The sequence below is a fragment of the Tympanuchus pallidicinctus genome, unplaced genomic scaffold (assembly GCF_026119805.1).
Source record: "Tympanuchus pallidicinctus isolate F22 unplaced genomic scaffold, pur_lepc_1.0 scaffold5, whole genome shotgun sequence".
Lineage (NCBI taxonomy): Eukaryota > Metazoa > Chordata > Aves > Galliformes > Phasianidae > Tympanuchus > Tympanuchus pallidicinctus.
In genome coordinates, this window is record NW_026294769.1 from 63,234,687 (window position 1) to 63,252,090 (window position 17,404).

The window sequence follows — 17,404 nt, forward strand, 5'->3', positions numbered from 1 at the left end:
ACTTCATTCCATATCAGAAAACAGACAGTGAAATCCTGAAACTTTTAAAAATAGAACTTAGTGGCTGTACAGCAATAAAACACCAAAAAATTAATTTTGGGGTGTTTTGAAGTTTTACCTTCCAGAACATAAGCAGACCTATAGTCTAGTTTCAAAGTAGAAGAGTAACTCTACCTCCCTAGAAAAATAAGACCTTTCTGCTCCTTTTCAATTATTTGAGAAGGCAAGTCTGAGTTTATTTTAATGATGAACCGAAGTTGAGGAAACTGTATTTTATTGTGCTTGACATTTGAACTTTTTTCTATGAACTAATAACAAGCATCTTCAAAAACGGACCCATGCCATGTCAGGCCAACTTGTTAAGAAGAAGGAATCCAGACTTATTTTATGTTGGCTGATGGAGAATGACAAATTAGCCACTGTAATACAGAAAATACCAGCTGCTTAACATTCCTGAGTTCAAAATAGGGTTGTCCTGTGATTCTCACTTACAGATCACCTAACTAAATCATTTCAGGATGGATCAGATAACTTGTCCGAAGATTTTATGACACTGCAAGACAGAATGAATTAATTAAAGAATTGTAACAAAAACAACAGGTAGAAGCTTGATCTTTCATGCCAGCTATCTCTGGAAAAGACAACATCTAGAATCTTCAAAGACCTATGAAACAAGTATTTTTAATTTTAATCTTTCCATGCACTTCAATGTGGAATGCCAGTAAGAAGCATTTTAACAGCACAAAATACCAGCACTTGTCTTCTTAACTGCAACTCTTAAGATTCCAGGAGATGGCAAGGACCAAGACAGTCACAACACCTCAGTATTCTTTTCCTATCCTGTTATTTAATGGGAGATTTCCTCGGCTTTACTCACAAATGTCAGTATAAACATAAGATTAAAAAACATATGTATTTCTGAATCTAAGCAATACTACCCATTCTAAGTGTACTGAATATATGAATAAGAACATGCTTAGGTTTACTACTTGCTCTTTCCTGCTGTTTAGAAACCACTGAAGTCTTCCATATCTAACCTGCCCTGTTATTCTGAACATTTCTGTATTGTAGGGTAAGGAAGGGTTAGCAACCACGACACCGAAATGCAAAAAGGAAATTGAGGTTGTGGCTCAGACATTATATAATAATTTGGTCTTGGTATAAAACTTTTTGTCCAGCTTCAAAATACTTACTTGATTGACTTTGGTAAAATTCTTACAAATTACAACCAAGCTAGGGACCACATTCTTGGCCTTCTTAAATTTACCAAGTGTTGATTGATTTTGTTACTGTTTATAGTATTAAACAGCAAATCAAAACAGACTGGTTCATTTGAATTTGAGAGCTGTCATTTGTATTTCATTCCATTGTAATGTGTTTCTTCCCACTGAACATTTCATCATTCAATTCTTAAAGTTGTTATCAAATTATCATCAAACAGGAATTAAAATTAGCAACATGGGCCTAGAACCTTTGTCAAAGTGAAAAGTGAATTAGTTCTTCCATTAAAATTCAGAACACTCATGCTCTTGAGCACACATCAAATGATTGACTACCCTAAACCTGTAAATATGCTTCTCCCAATTCAAATACATCTATTTAACATCTCTTGAAGCTTTTAATTTTGTGCTACCACAAAAACTGAAGAAAATCAAAATCAGAAAGGGAGAACACAACATGAAAACGTAATGAGGATTTTGAAACATTCATCTACAGAAGTGTTAACCTGAAGTTTATTTTCTTTTGATCTCCTAGGCTATGGAATTTTTTTCTTTCACAAGAAATATTCTGAAGAGCAAAGTTTTTGTTGCAATATATATGAAAAGAATTTGAGATAGCTGTTCTGTGCAGAAGTTAATTTGTATGAGAAGTTACTTTTTTCTGGATATTTCTTTCCATATTTTAATTTAGTTGAAAATAGGATTATCAACCAATCTAATTTTTATTCTGATTATTGTAAATTGAAACTGCAATAATGCAAATATAGTTGGCAGGAAATATATCATAACAGGTAAGTGTAACAAAGAAATGCAAAATATATGTTGAACGCAAAAACAGCAAAGAAAAAGAAAGCTAACTGTACTCTAAAAAAGCCTAAAGATTACTAACCACTCTAGAAATAGCTCAGGCCAAAATTCTGGCTCTATCTTCCCTCTCATCCTTTAACTAAGAAGTATTTCTGTAACAGTATGAAAAACATTCATTATACTTAATTCCCTTCAAGATTTAAATTGAAAGAAAAATAAAACAACAGTGATACAATATGCTCAAGATACTTTATGAGACTGGTAATATATGCCTTGGGCAGCTGAAGTTCTTCAGCCTTTGGCCTTATGCCGCACAACACACCCAAGGCATACATTAATGGCCCCATAAAAACATACCCTGTAATGACTTGCGGCTAAATAAACATACTTGTCTTTCTCTTTTCCTCCTCCGAATATTGGATGCAGCAGAACTCCTCCGGTCTTCAGTTCATATGCCACTATTTGATCCAACTCCTAAGAAGTACAGCACATGTAAGCGAGCGTAATTTTGGAAAGCACAGAAATTAGTTATAGAAGATAGGGAAGCTTTCAGCATCATTGTTCAAGCCATACCTCCTAAAGAAATACGTTTACAAACACAAACTAACATTTTAAAACCATTGATCTTCCTCAGCTTGGCAAGCAATAACAAGACAGTTGAAACTGGCAGTTAACTCTTGCTCTCGATCTTGATTGTGGGTCGACCTACAACACCTAAATCTATAATAATCTAAACCTAACATCAACACATCTGAAGAATATTATTGTCCTCTGAGTAAGTTTCTTCTGATCCTTTTTTTTTCATTTGAATGTTTCCACTCAGAGTAAAGTAATACTGGGTACTGCTACATAGGAGACTGCAGAATATAAAAGCTCACCTCACCTTGACCTACATCCAAGCCAGACAGAAGCAGGCTCTGTGTCTGAATTTGTGCGCTGCTGTGCCCATGTTAACAAGCACACTTAAGGCAGGATGTTTGCTCACTGTCATCCAACAGTCAACATGGCTTCTGGATCAAATCAGGTCAGTTTTAGCATAAGGAGAGTGAACTGTTGTCTGCAATCCAATGTTAGACAAGGAATTTCCAATGTTAACACATTTTGATGTGTATTGATTCCTATCAATTTGCATCCTTTTGTATGCTAATAATACATTAAAAACAGTAAGGGAAGCTGTGACAGCAGCATTTCTCAGTTCTATGTGGAAGCACTTAACTAACACATAGGGAGAGAACATGAACATTTAATACTCAGAAGCAACTCTGCACCCAGCACTGGACTGTGGTGTTCTCTATTGCACAACCACGTTTAGCACAAGACTGGTGAGGTGAACATGCCTTGGGCAACCATTCAGGTAAGGATAGGGTACTGGGTACCTGCGTGGGTAAGAGAAGTAATTAAAGCCCATTGGTAGAAAAAAATGTGACAAGATAAAGAAGATGCACATCTTTCTATAAACGAATGTCACTGAAAAGAGTGAAGAGTCACTGCTGTTATGACTATTAAGTTCTTGTCTCACACCACTACATTTAGAAATATAACCAACAGAGAGAACTTTCTTTTCCAGTACAGGTGACTCTAATGGCAAAAATAATCTGAATGAAAATAAAAAGCTATCAACTTTCACCACAGACATTGAAAGTTTCAGGTCCAACAATCCCAACAAGTTCCCCTTCCCATCTCCAAAATCGTCTACAGTATGTTCTGATTCAAAGGAAGGTACATGCAATCTTGCAATATGCAGGCACAGAAATATCTGAGCACCAAAGAGTGTCATCTCTTCACTCATCATACACAACTGGTCAGAAGCAAGACTGCACTGTATCCCTTTCAAAAAATTACTTGGTTTACTCTTATCACACATTCATACTGTTTTTTAACGCGTTCCTTGGGAAAGTGAGCTAATTATAATATGAACAAAGAACAGAAGTGTAAAGACAAGTAGTTGTGGGTAAGTAACTCTTCTTGAATGAATTCCTCAGTCTTATCCTTAAAGTCTATCCATATCCTAGAATATGAGAAAACTGCCAAGCCCATACAAAACGAAGTATACTTTCCTGCTCATCAGATTGATCACAGAAGAATGAAATAAAACACAGAGCATTCACCAAAACTTTCAATGGTCCTCAGGTTACATCAGTCTGGGGAAATGATGCTTGACAGTCTACGTGGCTTGTTCAGAGACTTGCAGTCAATGGCTCAACATTCAAATGGAGACTAGTGACAAGTGATGTTCCTCAGGAATCAGTGCTGAGACTAGTATCATTTAACAACTTTGTAGGCAACACAAACAGTGGGATCAAGTGCACACCTCCCAAGTTTGCAGATGACACCAAGCTGAGTGGTGCAGTTGATACACTAGAGGGAAGGGACGCCACCAAAAGGGTCCTGGAAAGACTTGAGAGGTGGGCCCATGTCAACCTCATGAAGTTCAACAAGACCAAGTGCAAGGTCCTGCACCTGGATCAGGATGATCCTAAGCACATACAGACTGGGGGGAGAAAGGCTTGACAGCAACCCTGAAGAGAAGGATTTGGGGGGTGTCAGTTGATGAAAGACTCAACATAAGCCAGCAACAAATGTGTGCTTGCAGTCCAGAAAGCCAAACGTTTCTTGGGTTGCATGAAGAGAAGTGTGACCAGAAGGTCGAAGGAGGTGATTCTGCCCCTCTACTCTGCTCTCATGAGACCCCACCTGGAGTACTGCATCCAGTTTTGGGGCCCCCACCACAAGAAAGGCATCAAGCTATTGAAGCAAGTTCAGAGGAGAGCCATGAAAGACAGAGGGCTGGAGAATCTCTCCTCCAGGGACAGGCTGGAAGAGTTCACTCTTCACCCTGGAGAAGGCTCTGGGGAGACCTTATAGCAGAGTTCCAGTACCCAAAGGGGGCCTAGAGGAAAGCTGAAGAGGGACTTTTTATAAGGGCATATAGTAACAGGATGAGGGGAAATTCTTTACTGTGAGGGTGGTGAGACACTGGAACTGGCTGCCCAGAGAAGTTGTGGGCGCTCCCTCCCTGAAGGGTCTCCCTGGAAGTTTTCAGCACCTGGCTCGACGGGGTTTTGAGCAGCCTGGCCCAGAGGGAGGTGTCCCTGTCCAGAGTGGAGGGTGTGAAAAACCCTGTGTGAAAAACTTCCTCCTAATATCTAACCTAAACCTCCCCTGTCTCAGTTTAAAACCATTCCCCTTGTCCTACCACTATCAACCCATGTAAACATTCTACGATTCTATGTTTTCCTAACAGGATAAACCACTATGATATGTATATTATCAACTGACTTGAGAGAAACTTCAACAGGTATTCTTCTACTGTTTTACTATAAAGCTAGTATTTAAATGAGGCAAAAAAATACCTGATCCACTGCTGATCTAAAACCAGAACCTTACTAAGATACAGGAACATCACAGTATTACAACTTCAGTTCACTAAAAAGATCTCCTTATGAATTTTGCATTCTATTTTAAGTATTAAAAATTACTGTTTTTCTGTTAATTTTTTTCCTGTCTGTGAGCAAAAACTCAAGAAAAAACCAATTGCACAAAAAAAAGATGAAATCTACTATTTGTAAGATAGTTGCAGAAACATACTTTGGTTAATATATTTGGTGTTTAGCTTTAAACTTTGATACTACATCCACAAATTACAATATAAGTAGGAAATAATACTATTATGTTATTACCTGTTTAATCCAGTGGCGATATTCATTAACACCAAAAGTTTTTTTCATCCAAAGGCCATATATGTAACCAGAGATTCCCTTTAGCACCCATTCATCTGACCTATAATGAGAAAGAACAACGAATTATGACACTTCAGAAAGTATTTCATAATGGATGGTATTTTTAACTAGCTCAAAATAGCCACAGGTTTCAGCAGGTTATATAACATTCTCTAAGTCAATAGAAGTCTGATGAGCTGTGAACCAATTTATGTAACTTGGCCCCTGGATGGGTCCAATGAAACTGAAGAGCCAGTGAAAACTGAACTGCTACCACAGAAGTCCACATTAAAACATAAAAGCAAACTACCTCCGAAACCATAACAAAACAATGGAAATAGATAGGAAAGTTAAAATGTCTCCTAATCTACATGATCTTAATTTCTTGATACCTCTCTCAATGTAATGGAGAACATTTGGACAGCAATGAGACAAAATACCACCTGCACAATTCAATGGACACCTACTTACAAACACCTTTAGAGTTACGTCTTAAGCGAGAAGAACGCGGAGAAAAAACACAAAATGAACATGAGCTGGAATCCAAAGCAACAGAATGGCAGATCTCTGACAGAAATTCTCTGGTAATAATCCTCTATGAATGTACAGCTCCCAAAGCACAGCACAGTGAGTAAAATAATTTGAGAGAAGACACATTTAACCACTACAGTTCTCTGAACGTACACATCTCACATTCCTGTTCTAAGGGAAAAAAAAAAGGTATCCTGGATTTTCATTTACTGAGATGGTTTTATTATTCTTCTGCTTGTTCTACAGTTGCTTCTTCACTTATAATTCTGGTAAAATACAATAGACAAAACAAATTTCAGTTCCCTAAATTTCCCTTTTTCTAGTGAGTTCCACAGGAAAATACTTACCAGGACATTCTGGATATGAAACACCCAAAAAACTGCTGGGCCAGGGCTTGTGCCAAGCACCTCCTTGTCAGTGGAGTTTCATCTATAATCATTGCGCTGTGCAAGAGATTTGTGCTGGACCCCATAAAAAGAGAATAACACAGTATGAGCACAAGCTCAAGCAAAGCAACCCCCTCCAGAAATAAATAAATAAAAAAGAGACCTTGTTTTAAAAGCCAAAACAAATACACTATTTCTTTCACTGGTTTTCCAGCAAGAGATCAGCTGTTTTTTAATTTTTTTTTTTTTAAATAACATTAATCTGGGCAGATCTGCTATTATATATACACAGAATTTATCTTTTATAGAGCCAAAGTGGTTGAATTGGTGAAAATCTTTTGGATTCATACTACCCTCTCCCAGCTGAAGAAAAACAAAACATAATGGAATGTCTACATTTAAGCTGATTTTAAATATTTCATGCATGGTGCTCCTAAATCAGAAAACCTCTGCCCACTTTTTGTTGAAGGTGCGAATCCAACATCTTTAAAAAATATATAATTAGAAACGCTGTTAAAAGTCTGTCGGGGTCAACAAAAGATGGTTTTTTCATACTAAGAAACCCAAAACTCAGGCTATAAAAATAATAACATCAGGTATTTCCCAATAGTCTTAAAGTTTCTATGCTCACGGATTCAAAAAGCATCATTTTCTCAAATACTAACCTGAAAATACTCATGGATGCATAAGCAGCTACTTCAACATACGCTTCGTCAATAAAAACCGTCTTGAAGCAGGAGTACGGATAGCGGCAGGTCAGAATCTCCTCATAAAACTCAAAAACCTCGTGAAGGTATGACGTGGTATGTTTGAGCAATGGAAGTAGTTGTGGCAAGCAAAAGTGAGTCACCTACAAAGGAAAAAAATTGGTACAGAACTGGTGAATATGTATAAATCCATTTACATCAAATTAATTAATGAAAGATTAAAAAAAACAAACAAAAAACAAAACAAAAAACAAACAAAAAAAACAAACAAAAAAAAACAAACAAAAAACCACAAATCTAACAGAAAAAAAAACCACTTTCAAGCCATGATAGTAATTATAACGGCAGAAAAGTGCACCAGGATATCTACCTACACTGTGAGAGTAACAACAAACAATTGTCTTTAAAAATGTGTTTAAAGATGACATCTACCTACTGATGTCTATCATTTAACATGACATGACATTTTTTTTTGTGACTTTGTAGTCTAGTGTCTTCAGGAGTATTATTTTTCTCTTACATGATAATGAATGAGACACATAACATCTAGTGAACCAGTGTTATCATTTACAAGATAACCTAATAGAGCTGAAGCTATAAGTAACCTTGTTTTCTCCAAAAGTTAACTTCAGCACAGAAATGAAGTTTAGAATGGCTTGTAATGTCAACTTTATACAAGTCTAACTCTATAAAAATTTATCAGTTTGCTCTTCTTATAAACTTATTTTTTTTATTTTTTTTTAATAGTAGCTACCTCTTTACTAAAAAGAAAAGGAGACATCTATGAAGATTATTACCTCATGCATGTATGGATCAACAAGAATTTCAAAAGGTCCTATGGCTAGGGAGATGTTAGAAGCAGCAGTTGGAATTGCCAGCATATAATGAAATGTCTTCTTTCTCATATCATGGGTATACACAGTTTCCACCAAATCTCCATTTGAAACAGCCACCATTGCAGCATCCACAGTATACTCAAGTTTCCAGGTACACAGCTCAGAATATGAATCAACGCAAGGAAACCAAAATCTAGGGAAATCAGCGTGTGGGAAAGAGGGTTAACAATTATGCTTATGTTTCACAAATGATATTTCTTTCAAGTTCCAAACTGTATCCTTTAATATTGTCAACACCGACACACTTCTACTATACGGGAATGCGGATTAATATATACTGCTTTCACAAAGCACTGCAAATTTCTTTGCCATTAACTCCCGACCTGTAATGACTAGAAATCCTCATGGTAAAGTGCTATTTCACACTGGTGAGCTTCTTTCAAGCAGCAATTAAGTTTTCAAATGTTCAGTTTTACCAAGAATTCAGAGAAATTGTCATTCCAAACACCCACAGTTTGAAATTAAATAGGAACTGTAGCTTAACATTCAAAGACAGTATTCTTACCTTGTAGAATTTTGATAACCGCATGAAAAGACATGAGCACCTCTTTCTGCCATGCTGCCTTCCATGTTGGGAACCACAAAATGAAGACCTCCTTTTGGTTGGTCCAGAGAAAAATTTATGTGCACCTTTAGGACTTTCAACTCTGCAGCATCAAGACAGAAATCAGAGTACATACATAACTTATGTGAAAGTTATTTCAGAATAATCATTCAGTTTCAAACTACTGGTCTTTCAAGATTATCTGCTTACTTCCTCCTCCTTACAGGTGCATCTTACAAATACATGAGCTTACAAAACTGAGACCTCTTAATTCATAGGATATGAATTTATGAGAATTTTTATTAATTGATAAAAAACTTCAACTGGAGTTAATCTTCCTATTCCTCAACAATAAAGAATCTTTATACAGTTATTGTACCTTTATCGTGATTTTGTTTGTATACTGCTAAAGTTACACTACTGAAACAATTTTCAGTAACCAAAACTGCAAGTACCAGGCACATTCTAAAAAGATAGACTTAAAATTTGCAGTTTTTAAAAACCTCTTATTATATTTAAAGCTTCTCCTGTGACTGAAGTGTCTTTGCTTTGGTTCAGTTTCACAGAAATCTCACCTATGAAGAGACAGGCAAGAAATTCAAGCAGATAGAGAAGTTTAGCCAAGAAGCGCAACCATAAACTGGCACTGCAACTTTGAGAAAAAAAATATGCTAGGAATATTTTTCTTTCTAGGTTTGCAAGTAACACAACAGGAAGTTTAACTAAAATTACAATAACATAACAAAAGTATTTCCCAGTAAGATGTAGCTGACAACACTGCACAAGTGTTTTCAAAGTGAATGTAGCTTTATAAACATGTAAATAGACAGATTCTGGTAAATTATTTTCTTTGTTGACACATGTATACTTTAAGCAGCTTCAAACACTTATAATTTAGCACCCACTACATTCCATTACACCCATGCATACTTCTGGGCCCAGCACCACTCAGAGTTTGTAAAGGGTGCTGCAACCACATTTTACCAACAATCACGAAGTTATTTTTCAGACTTGAGCTGGAAAAAAGAGTGACAACAAAAGAAAACAGTAATCACCATTTCATAAAATAACATAATGATATTTTTATTTATTTAGATCTCCTATTCTCCTATACAAACTCGCAGATAGCAATTCTGTGGCATCTTAAATTAAGCTTTCAGTAAACAGTCTCTACTTTACCATCAACGTGTTTCCAGAGCTCTGAGGGAACCTTAATGCACAGTTCACCATTTCCAGCATCTGGGTCCACAGCACTGACTGCAGCAGCATAGGCATTGGAAAAATAGTTGAGATTCCTCCTGTCAGAAATAGCACTTTAATTCTTAAAGTACACAATGAGCCCCAAAAAACAAAACAAAACAACTTTTAAAGTGACATGATTTCTATACCAAATTTCATGGGTAAAAAGGAAAATACTTTTTGGTCCTTAAAAACAATTTAAAAAGAAAAGATTGCAATAACTTATTTATTTAGGATGCAGACAAATTTCTACAATAGGGTTACAGCAGTTTAAGTGACTATGTATCAGTTGACAGAGCATTTCATTCTAAAGCAGTATCACTACTTTAGTTGTGACTTGGATTAACTGTTTTCCTATGAAATGAATAGGCACATAGGTGTGCTTACTGCTACAAGCTGAATGCTATCTTTTTATTGTTCAGTATTATCATATTCACATACTGAAAGATACACCAGTCAAGTTCAGAAATAACTTTGCTTTTGCATCTTTATGCTGCAGCTCTCATATTCTTTCAAAATGGATTTTTAACTCTGCAAAACTGGGCACGACGTCTCTCTTAATTCTAATCTGCTGGTACACAGATTTCTCTGTGAGGAGAAAGTATTTCAGTTACTCGCCACCTCTGCCTTCCAGAAGGAATCCTGAGCATTTAGCTGTGCACCTCTGATGAATCCAGCAACTGTGGGGACAGAGCTGCAGTCAGGCATAAAGCTCCCTGCAGCGGTGCTGCACAACAATGGAGTAAATTAACTTTTGGCTGTGGACTCCATTCTTCCATGGAATCTCAAGTCTACACTAAGCAGACATGATCTCATTTCAGGATTTTACGTACTTTCATCTAACCACTCTGTATTCACCACCCACCAAGAAAACGGCACTCAACCCAAATTACAGTACCTGACTTGGAAGAATGAAGGTAATTAGCTATGCCAAGACCATCCCAGAAGTCCATATAAGTCAAACACCATGCTTATATTCTCAGCCTTACTCATCTGAAAAACTTAGCCAAACACCAAAATATACTGAGGGCATATTTTCATCCAGTTCTTGATCTTAGGCAGTGATAATGGACACATTCCCTGGTGCCACTGCAAAGACCCAGAATTGCAGGTGTACTCAATTTGTCTACTTAGCTTGAATGCTTCTGAAACGGGACTAAATAGAGAAATGCTTCAATCTTAAGTTTTAATACACAACCATGATGTTTTTTTCATAGTTGAAGTGCACCTAAAGGTAGTTGAATTGTGTTTACTGGAATATACTTCAACTATATGATGAATTCAAACCAGCTTAAATTTTTTTGGTACAGAGCTTTCAGTTGGTTTAACTCCCTGATGTGACTCACCAAGGGCTCAGAGCAGTGCTAATGCTGAGGCATGGGAGACTATTAGGGGCATCAAAACCACCTCAGCTAACACTGTTGTAAGCTATCTTGAAACAGCATCTGACAAAGGCAAATATCATTGGAAAAACTGTCTTTTAAAAAGACTGCATGACTGAAAACTATCTTCTTAATTAAAGAAATTAGCAAGAGAAAACAGTAACACTTTAATAGATTACGATGTCTCAAAGATTTTTCACTTTAATGTAAACTTGTTCTGAAAATTCATGACTGTCAATAGGAGACTCTTTTCCAGTACATCAGTAAGGATTTTTTCCAAGTTTGAGTCTCATGATGAACCTGTGGTTACATTTTAAATCAATGGACTCATAGACAGGAAAAGGTCATGATTTTATAACATGAAAGGTAGACTCCAGAGGGCTTAACATTTTATGGGAAACAGTCTATTCTGATATTTCTATTTTTGTGAAGTGTTCCAGTTCAAATGGGTGATTCATTGTAAAAGGAATCCCTTGAAGATGTAGACCACAGACCAATCTTTTCATAGGTTAGGCTACTCTCCGGATATGACCATTTTAAACAAAAAACAGGGCATAAGCCAGAAGTTACATCCCAAGAAATAAACTTAAGTTTTCCTAATGGAAAGTGTGCGCTGACAGTGAAATAGCAGTATGAATTCACAAGTTTTCCTGGTAGAGTCATTTTATTAACAGAATAGACACAAAACACTGTTAATTACTGACCAAGAATGTGCCTCTGACTGACTGACAATGAGCAATCTTGTAAAGACATTTCTTTAAAGCTACCCACTGATTCCCAATACCTCCATGCCAACTTTCAGCCGCATTCCTCACTACTGGGGGCAGCAGTGCTAAGTAACTGCTATGCAGAGCAAACACAGTTTATAAACAACTTTCTTTCTGCAGTATTTAGCATCAGCTTCATAAAACAAGATCTTTGCTCCATATGTAATTCACTACTACTTCTACTCTTGTACTTTGCTTCCTAACTACAAATTAGTACTTCTGAAGTCTTGCTCTAAAACATAGTACAGAGCTTAAATACATTGCACGTAATGTATATATGTTATGCATGTTATTAATTTATTAATATATTAATAAAACAACAATCTGAATGTATGTCACATTGAAAAAAGAACTTTTCTTGCTCACAGCTAAGTGCTTGCCATCCCCTTTTTCAAAACTTCTCTACACTTCTGCTAGGAAAAGATTAAGCAATGACAAAGTGCATCATGAGTTTACAACTAGAGGAAGAATCCTGCCAGTGGAAATGAAAGTTATTTATTGCAGGAAATCACAAAGCAGCACACACTTTATTCAGCAGTAACTTGTCTGTTTTGTGCATAGGTTAAAGGCTGATCCCTGGCCTCTCAGATGAAAGAATATTACAACACATGCCCCGAAGGCTGTCACAAAGATCTCTTCTGCAGCTTACTGCTGCTTCCATCTAAACCAGCAGTGAAACTGGAGGATATCAAAATGTCTTTAAGAACTACAAGATTCACTTTAAAAAAAAAAAAACACAACCAAACAAAACAACAAGTAGATGAATTAATGAATGGACAGGTATACACTGCTCAAGGCTAAAATTATACTGAATAGAGTACATACACACAGGAAAGCAGTATGTGTCCATTAAGAAGCGATACAAAGGCATGTCTTCCTTTATATCAAAGCAATACTCAAATGCAATAGTTTCTCAAACATGCACCACAGTTATCATAAATGTGTGAAGCAAATATCCCAGCAAGAGCAGGATAACCACAAACTTCACTTATCAGAGCAGAACAGAAGTCCTTTTTGCTGTGCCTATTTAACAGTGTACACTCTCAAGGAAAAATAAAACAAAACAAACAAACACACAGAAGAAGAAAATATCTCCTTTGTTCATTTTAACTGTAAATGGGCTGAGACATGAGTGGTTGTCTCAGTAGTCAAATACAGGCTGTGGGATGTCTGCATACCACAGCTTGGAAAAATAAATTCCTTATACAGACAGAATCAAGAAAGCTAGAATTTCAGTGAAAATAGGGAAGAGGACAACAGAGGCTGCTGTAACACTACAGCAACAGTCTTAGACAAGACCCAAGCAGATATGTTCCAACACTACTTGCAGGCTGGAAGCAGTACTTAAAAGATTCCAGTCTCTTCTTTACATGCACGAGCTAGATGGGATTCTCTGCCACCTTGTGTACAGAGGGCAAACTTATACACATTGTTTTACACTTCACAGTGACCTACTTTATAACTTTCCAACGTTTTTTTTCAAGACGGTCAGGTACTGACTGTTAAAAAAGCAGTGATGCCCAGAAGACTCAAGAAGAAATCAAAACCTGACCTATAATAATCTGATTTTCAGTTTTATCTGAATGATGTTTTAGACTGATGGACAAACTATCAATGACATAAAAGCTAAAAAGACATTTTACGTACTAATTAAAGGCTTATATGAACAGGAATAATGAAAGATAGAAGCTCTCTTTTAAGTTCTGATAGCAATGTGAAAACCAGGCTGCTCTCAGCCTATTGTGTTTCACCTGGCATGTCTCACCTTCAGATTTCATTTACTGCTCTTAAACAGGATAATTTGAGGAAGAAATAAAATTTTTAAAAGATATGATGTGCCACAGTGCCATTAGGATGTTACACAATGTTCTTTCTCCACAAAATGATAACAGTTACACAATTTCATCAATTATCTCTTCTGATTCCTTTCTTAACATAATTGAGTGCTATGACTGTTTTAAATGCTACTCTCTCACATCTTCCAGATGATCACAGGAGGTCCCTGCCAATCCAGAAGTCTCATTTCATATCAGCCACTGTTAAACAGTTGTAGCACTTTCAGTGAAAGTCCTTTTGCAATTCTGAGAAGTGCAAACTCCACCAAGCCATCCAAAAGAAAATGTGAAAACACGGACATACATTTCAGCAAGGTCAAAAGAGAACACATAGTGAACACCTTCGCCATTATGCTTCTCTTACCAAAAAGAAATGGACATGAGATTTTTACCAGCTTCTTCATCAACAAGTAAAACCAGCTAACACAAAAAGTAATGGTTCACAACAAAAGACAACATCCATTGTTTTAAACACTCCACTTACTGCTTTGACTCATGGTGACAAACCTCCAGCGTTGGATCGTTATAGATGAAAGCTGCTTCCAAATCATTGACCCTCACTCTGTAAATCCGGCATTGTTTACTGTTCAATTTGATCCTATTCAGGTTTGCAACTGTGGGAAATATTGTCAGTTCCACATAGCCCTACGAAAACACAAATCAACATTTCCTTTAAAACCTTTGCCACTTCCTTTAAAATCTTTGCCATACATTAAAAATAAAACAAATCAAATGCATTTCCAGAAGAAAATCATGGGCAAAATATTAATTCTGTACCTACAAAATAGTATTTTCCTTGTAGACGTCTAAAATACATTTTATCTCATATAATCTAACAGGTGAATTTTCCCAGTCACAAAATACATAATAATAAAAATCAAAACTTGAAAAGGACAGATAACTATATTTATTTTACTGGAAAATATTTGCCTCTGCTGACTAGATATCAAGTTTATTACCAACCTTTTTCTGCCCATGTTTTAGGCTTTGGCATCTAAGCCTGAAAAATGACTCTTATAATCTAAGTAGACTCCATTCAGCCATACATCCACATTCACAAATAGTCTCAAAGGCCTCTTCAAATCTCATGAAGTCACATGCAAGCTACAAATAACTTTATCCCTAACACTAACTAACGTTGTTAAAAGTTAATTCTTGACTGCAGATTTCTTTGCAGTATTATCCACTTTCCTTTAGAAAGCTTTCAGAAAGCTTTTCCTCACAGAGGTTAGAACAATCGCTATTACAGGGTATACGAGGCATCTCTATAAATGACAGACTCAAGAGAAAGCATAAGAAGCTGAAGAACATAATCAGCTTGTGTGTGCAACTGTTACTTCTAAAATCATGAAGGAAATCCACACTTTCCATTTCTTCTTTCAAATTTTATTGAGACATACTTACTACAACAGACTTTCTCTGAAAATTTATGTTGTTGATACAAACTACCTGGTGAGTCGTGCTGGAAAAAAAAAAAAAATTAAAGTAAGGTTTTGCACAATTATCAGTATTTAAAATAATATTCCAAGAGTTATAAATAAACAGTGATCATACAGTATATGGTGTAGACAAATTCTGCATACAGCATGCATTTGTGAGGAGAGAATTTGCCACGGCCTATGTCTCTCACTTAAATAATTCATGCTGCATGCAAGGCCAGAGAAGTTCCAATAAAGGCAAAGTGTAGCATCACACCAGTACAAATGGCACTAATAACATAAGAAGGTAATTCCACAAGGTTTTGAGTGTTGTGTACGTAAATACACAGCATTACTGATAGCTTGAAATCAAGTTCTCATATTTTAGTGATGGGCAAATCGCTGTGGTGCTGTGGTGTCCCTGTTCAGTGCAGAGGAGTTGGGCTAGATGGCCCTCAGAGGTCCCTTCCAACTCTAAGGACTTTGTGATTCTGTGATACTAATATTGGAAATGGGATGCAGCCTGAACACTTGCAATCTGAGGAACCTAATAAGTTGCTTCTCATACACCATTTATGCAAGAGGGTACTACGTGCAAAAAAAAGATTATAGTATGCATTTTTACAGTTAGAATGTTATAAAAATTTATTAGACAACTGTGATATATTAATCAAGATCAGTATTGTAAACAAGTCAAACGTATTCACTTAAGTTTTGAGTTGCATATTAGAACTCTCGGTAAATCAAATTCTGATTTTCTAAGAGATAAAACAGTAACTCCAACTTGTAAAAACTTTCAGAACTTATTTCTATATATTTTCTGCAGTTGACAGCATCTATTCACCACTTCAGACTACTGACTGAAGATACAGCCTTATATTGATGCAGCTTTTACACCATGTCACACACTGTACAAACATACTCATGATTGTGCATTAAAAAAGGACTTGGCTTCAACTGAGAGACTTCAATAAAAATCCTACAAGAAAATTAAGAAAATCTAGTATTAATGAATTCAAACACCACCTACATACCAAAATCCCTAAGATACCATCAGTAGTTCTGTTTAAAATTATACAGATTTATAAGGAAATCATAAACTTATTAAAAAAAAAAAAACAAAAAAAAAAAACACATGAATCATAGAATAATAGAATCATCTGGGTTGAAAAGGATCACAATGGTCATCTAGTTTCAATACCCCAGTTTCAATACGTGCAGGGTTGCCAACCACAGACCAGGCTGCCCAGAACCACATCCAGCCTGGTCTTGAATGCCTCCAGGGATGGGGCATCCACAGCCTCCTTGGGCAACCTGTTCCATTGGGCAACCTGTTCCAGTGCCTCACCACCCTCTGTATGAAAAACTACCTCCTAATATCTAACCTAAGCCTCTCCTGTCTCAGTTTAAAACCATCCCTCCTTGTCCTGTCACTATCCACCCTTGTAAACAGCCATTGCCCTCCTGTTAATGCGCTCCCTTCAAGTACTGGAAGGCCACAATGAGGTCTCCCTGGAGCTTTCTTTTCTCCAAGCTGAACATCATGAAAGCATGAAGATTCTCTGACACATCAACCAATTTCTTTATAATTTGGCTATAAGCTAACTGTAAAAAATGATCATTTGCTCAGACCTCCTCAGCACAAATGCTAGCTTTTATTTATAAATATACTTGTGTTCATACATTAAAAAGCCTCTGAGACTAGAGGGCCTGACACACAAATAACAACGAAATGTGATAGCATGATCTGTGGTGCTGATACTGCCTGGAAAGATCTCTAAGTTCTGAGGAGCACAGTGTAAGTTTCTTTGCAAAATGAGACTGCACGCTTTACAGCCTTTCTGTCCATGAGATCGCACAAGATAAACCCCAAAACATGCATGCATTGAGAGTAAGCTTCTCCAAACTGGAGTTTCAGCTCCTCCGGTGGAAAACCACCGCTCAGCCTGGGGC

At 36.7% G+C, this 17,404-nt stretch overlaps 1 protein-coding gene across 3 annotated transcripts in view; it reads right to left on the reverse strand.

The window, feature by feature from the left end:
• The window catches only part of TAF2 (TATA-box binding protein associated factor 2), a 56,466-nt gene that overhangs the window by 38,334 nt on the left and 728 nt on the right, over nucleotides 1-17,404 (reverse strand). For 2 of the 3 annotated variants that reach the window (XM_052703615.1, XM_052703617.1), the window contains exons 2-10: nucleotides 15,438-15,492; nucleotides 14,518-14,678; nucleotides 9,990-10,108; nucleotides 8,772-8,913; nucleotides 8,168-8,399; nucleotides 7,329-7,513; nucleotides 6,625-6,738; nucleotides 5,708-5,807; nucleotides 2,416-2,501 (exon numbers count right to left, since the gene is read on the reverse strand). In XM_052703615.1, the coding sequence (XP_052559575.1) occupies nucleotides 2,416-2,501; nucleotides 5,708-5,807; nucleotides 6,625-6,738; nucleotides 7,329-7,513; nucleotides 8,168-8,399; nucleotides 8,772-8,913; nucleotides 9,990-10,108; nucleotides 14,518-14,678; nucleotides 15,438-15,492 (1,194 nt within the window). The remainder of the gene's footprint in view (nucleotides 1-2,415; nucleotides 2,502-5,707; nucleotides 5,808-6,624; nucleotides 6,739-7,328; nucleotides 7,514-8,167; nucleotides 8,400-8,771; nucleotides 8,914-9,989; nucleotides 10,109-14,517; nucleotides 14,679-15,437; nucleotides 15,493-17,404) is intronic. The other variant, XM_052703616.1, reaches the window with a different exon arrangement.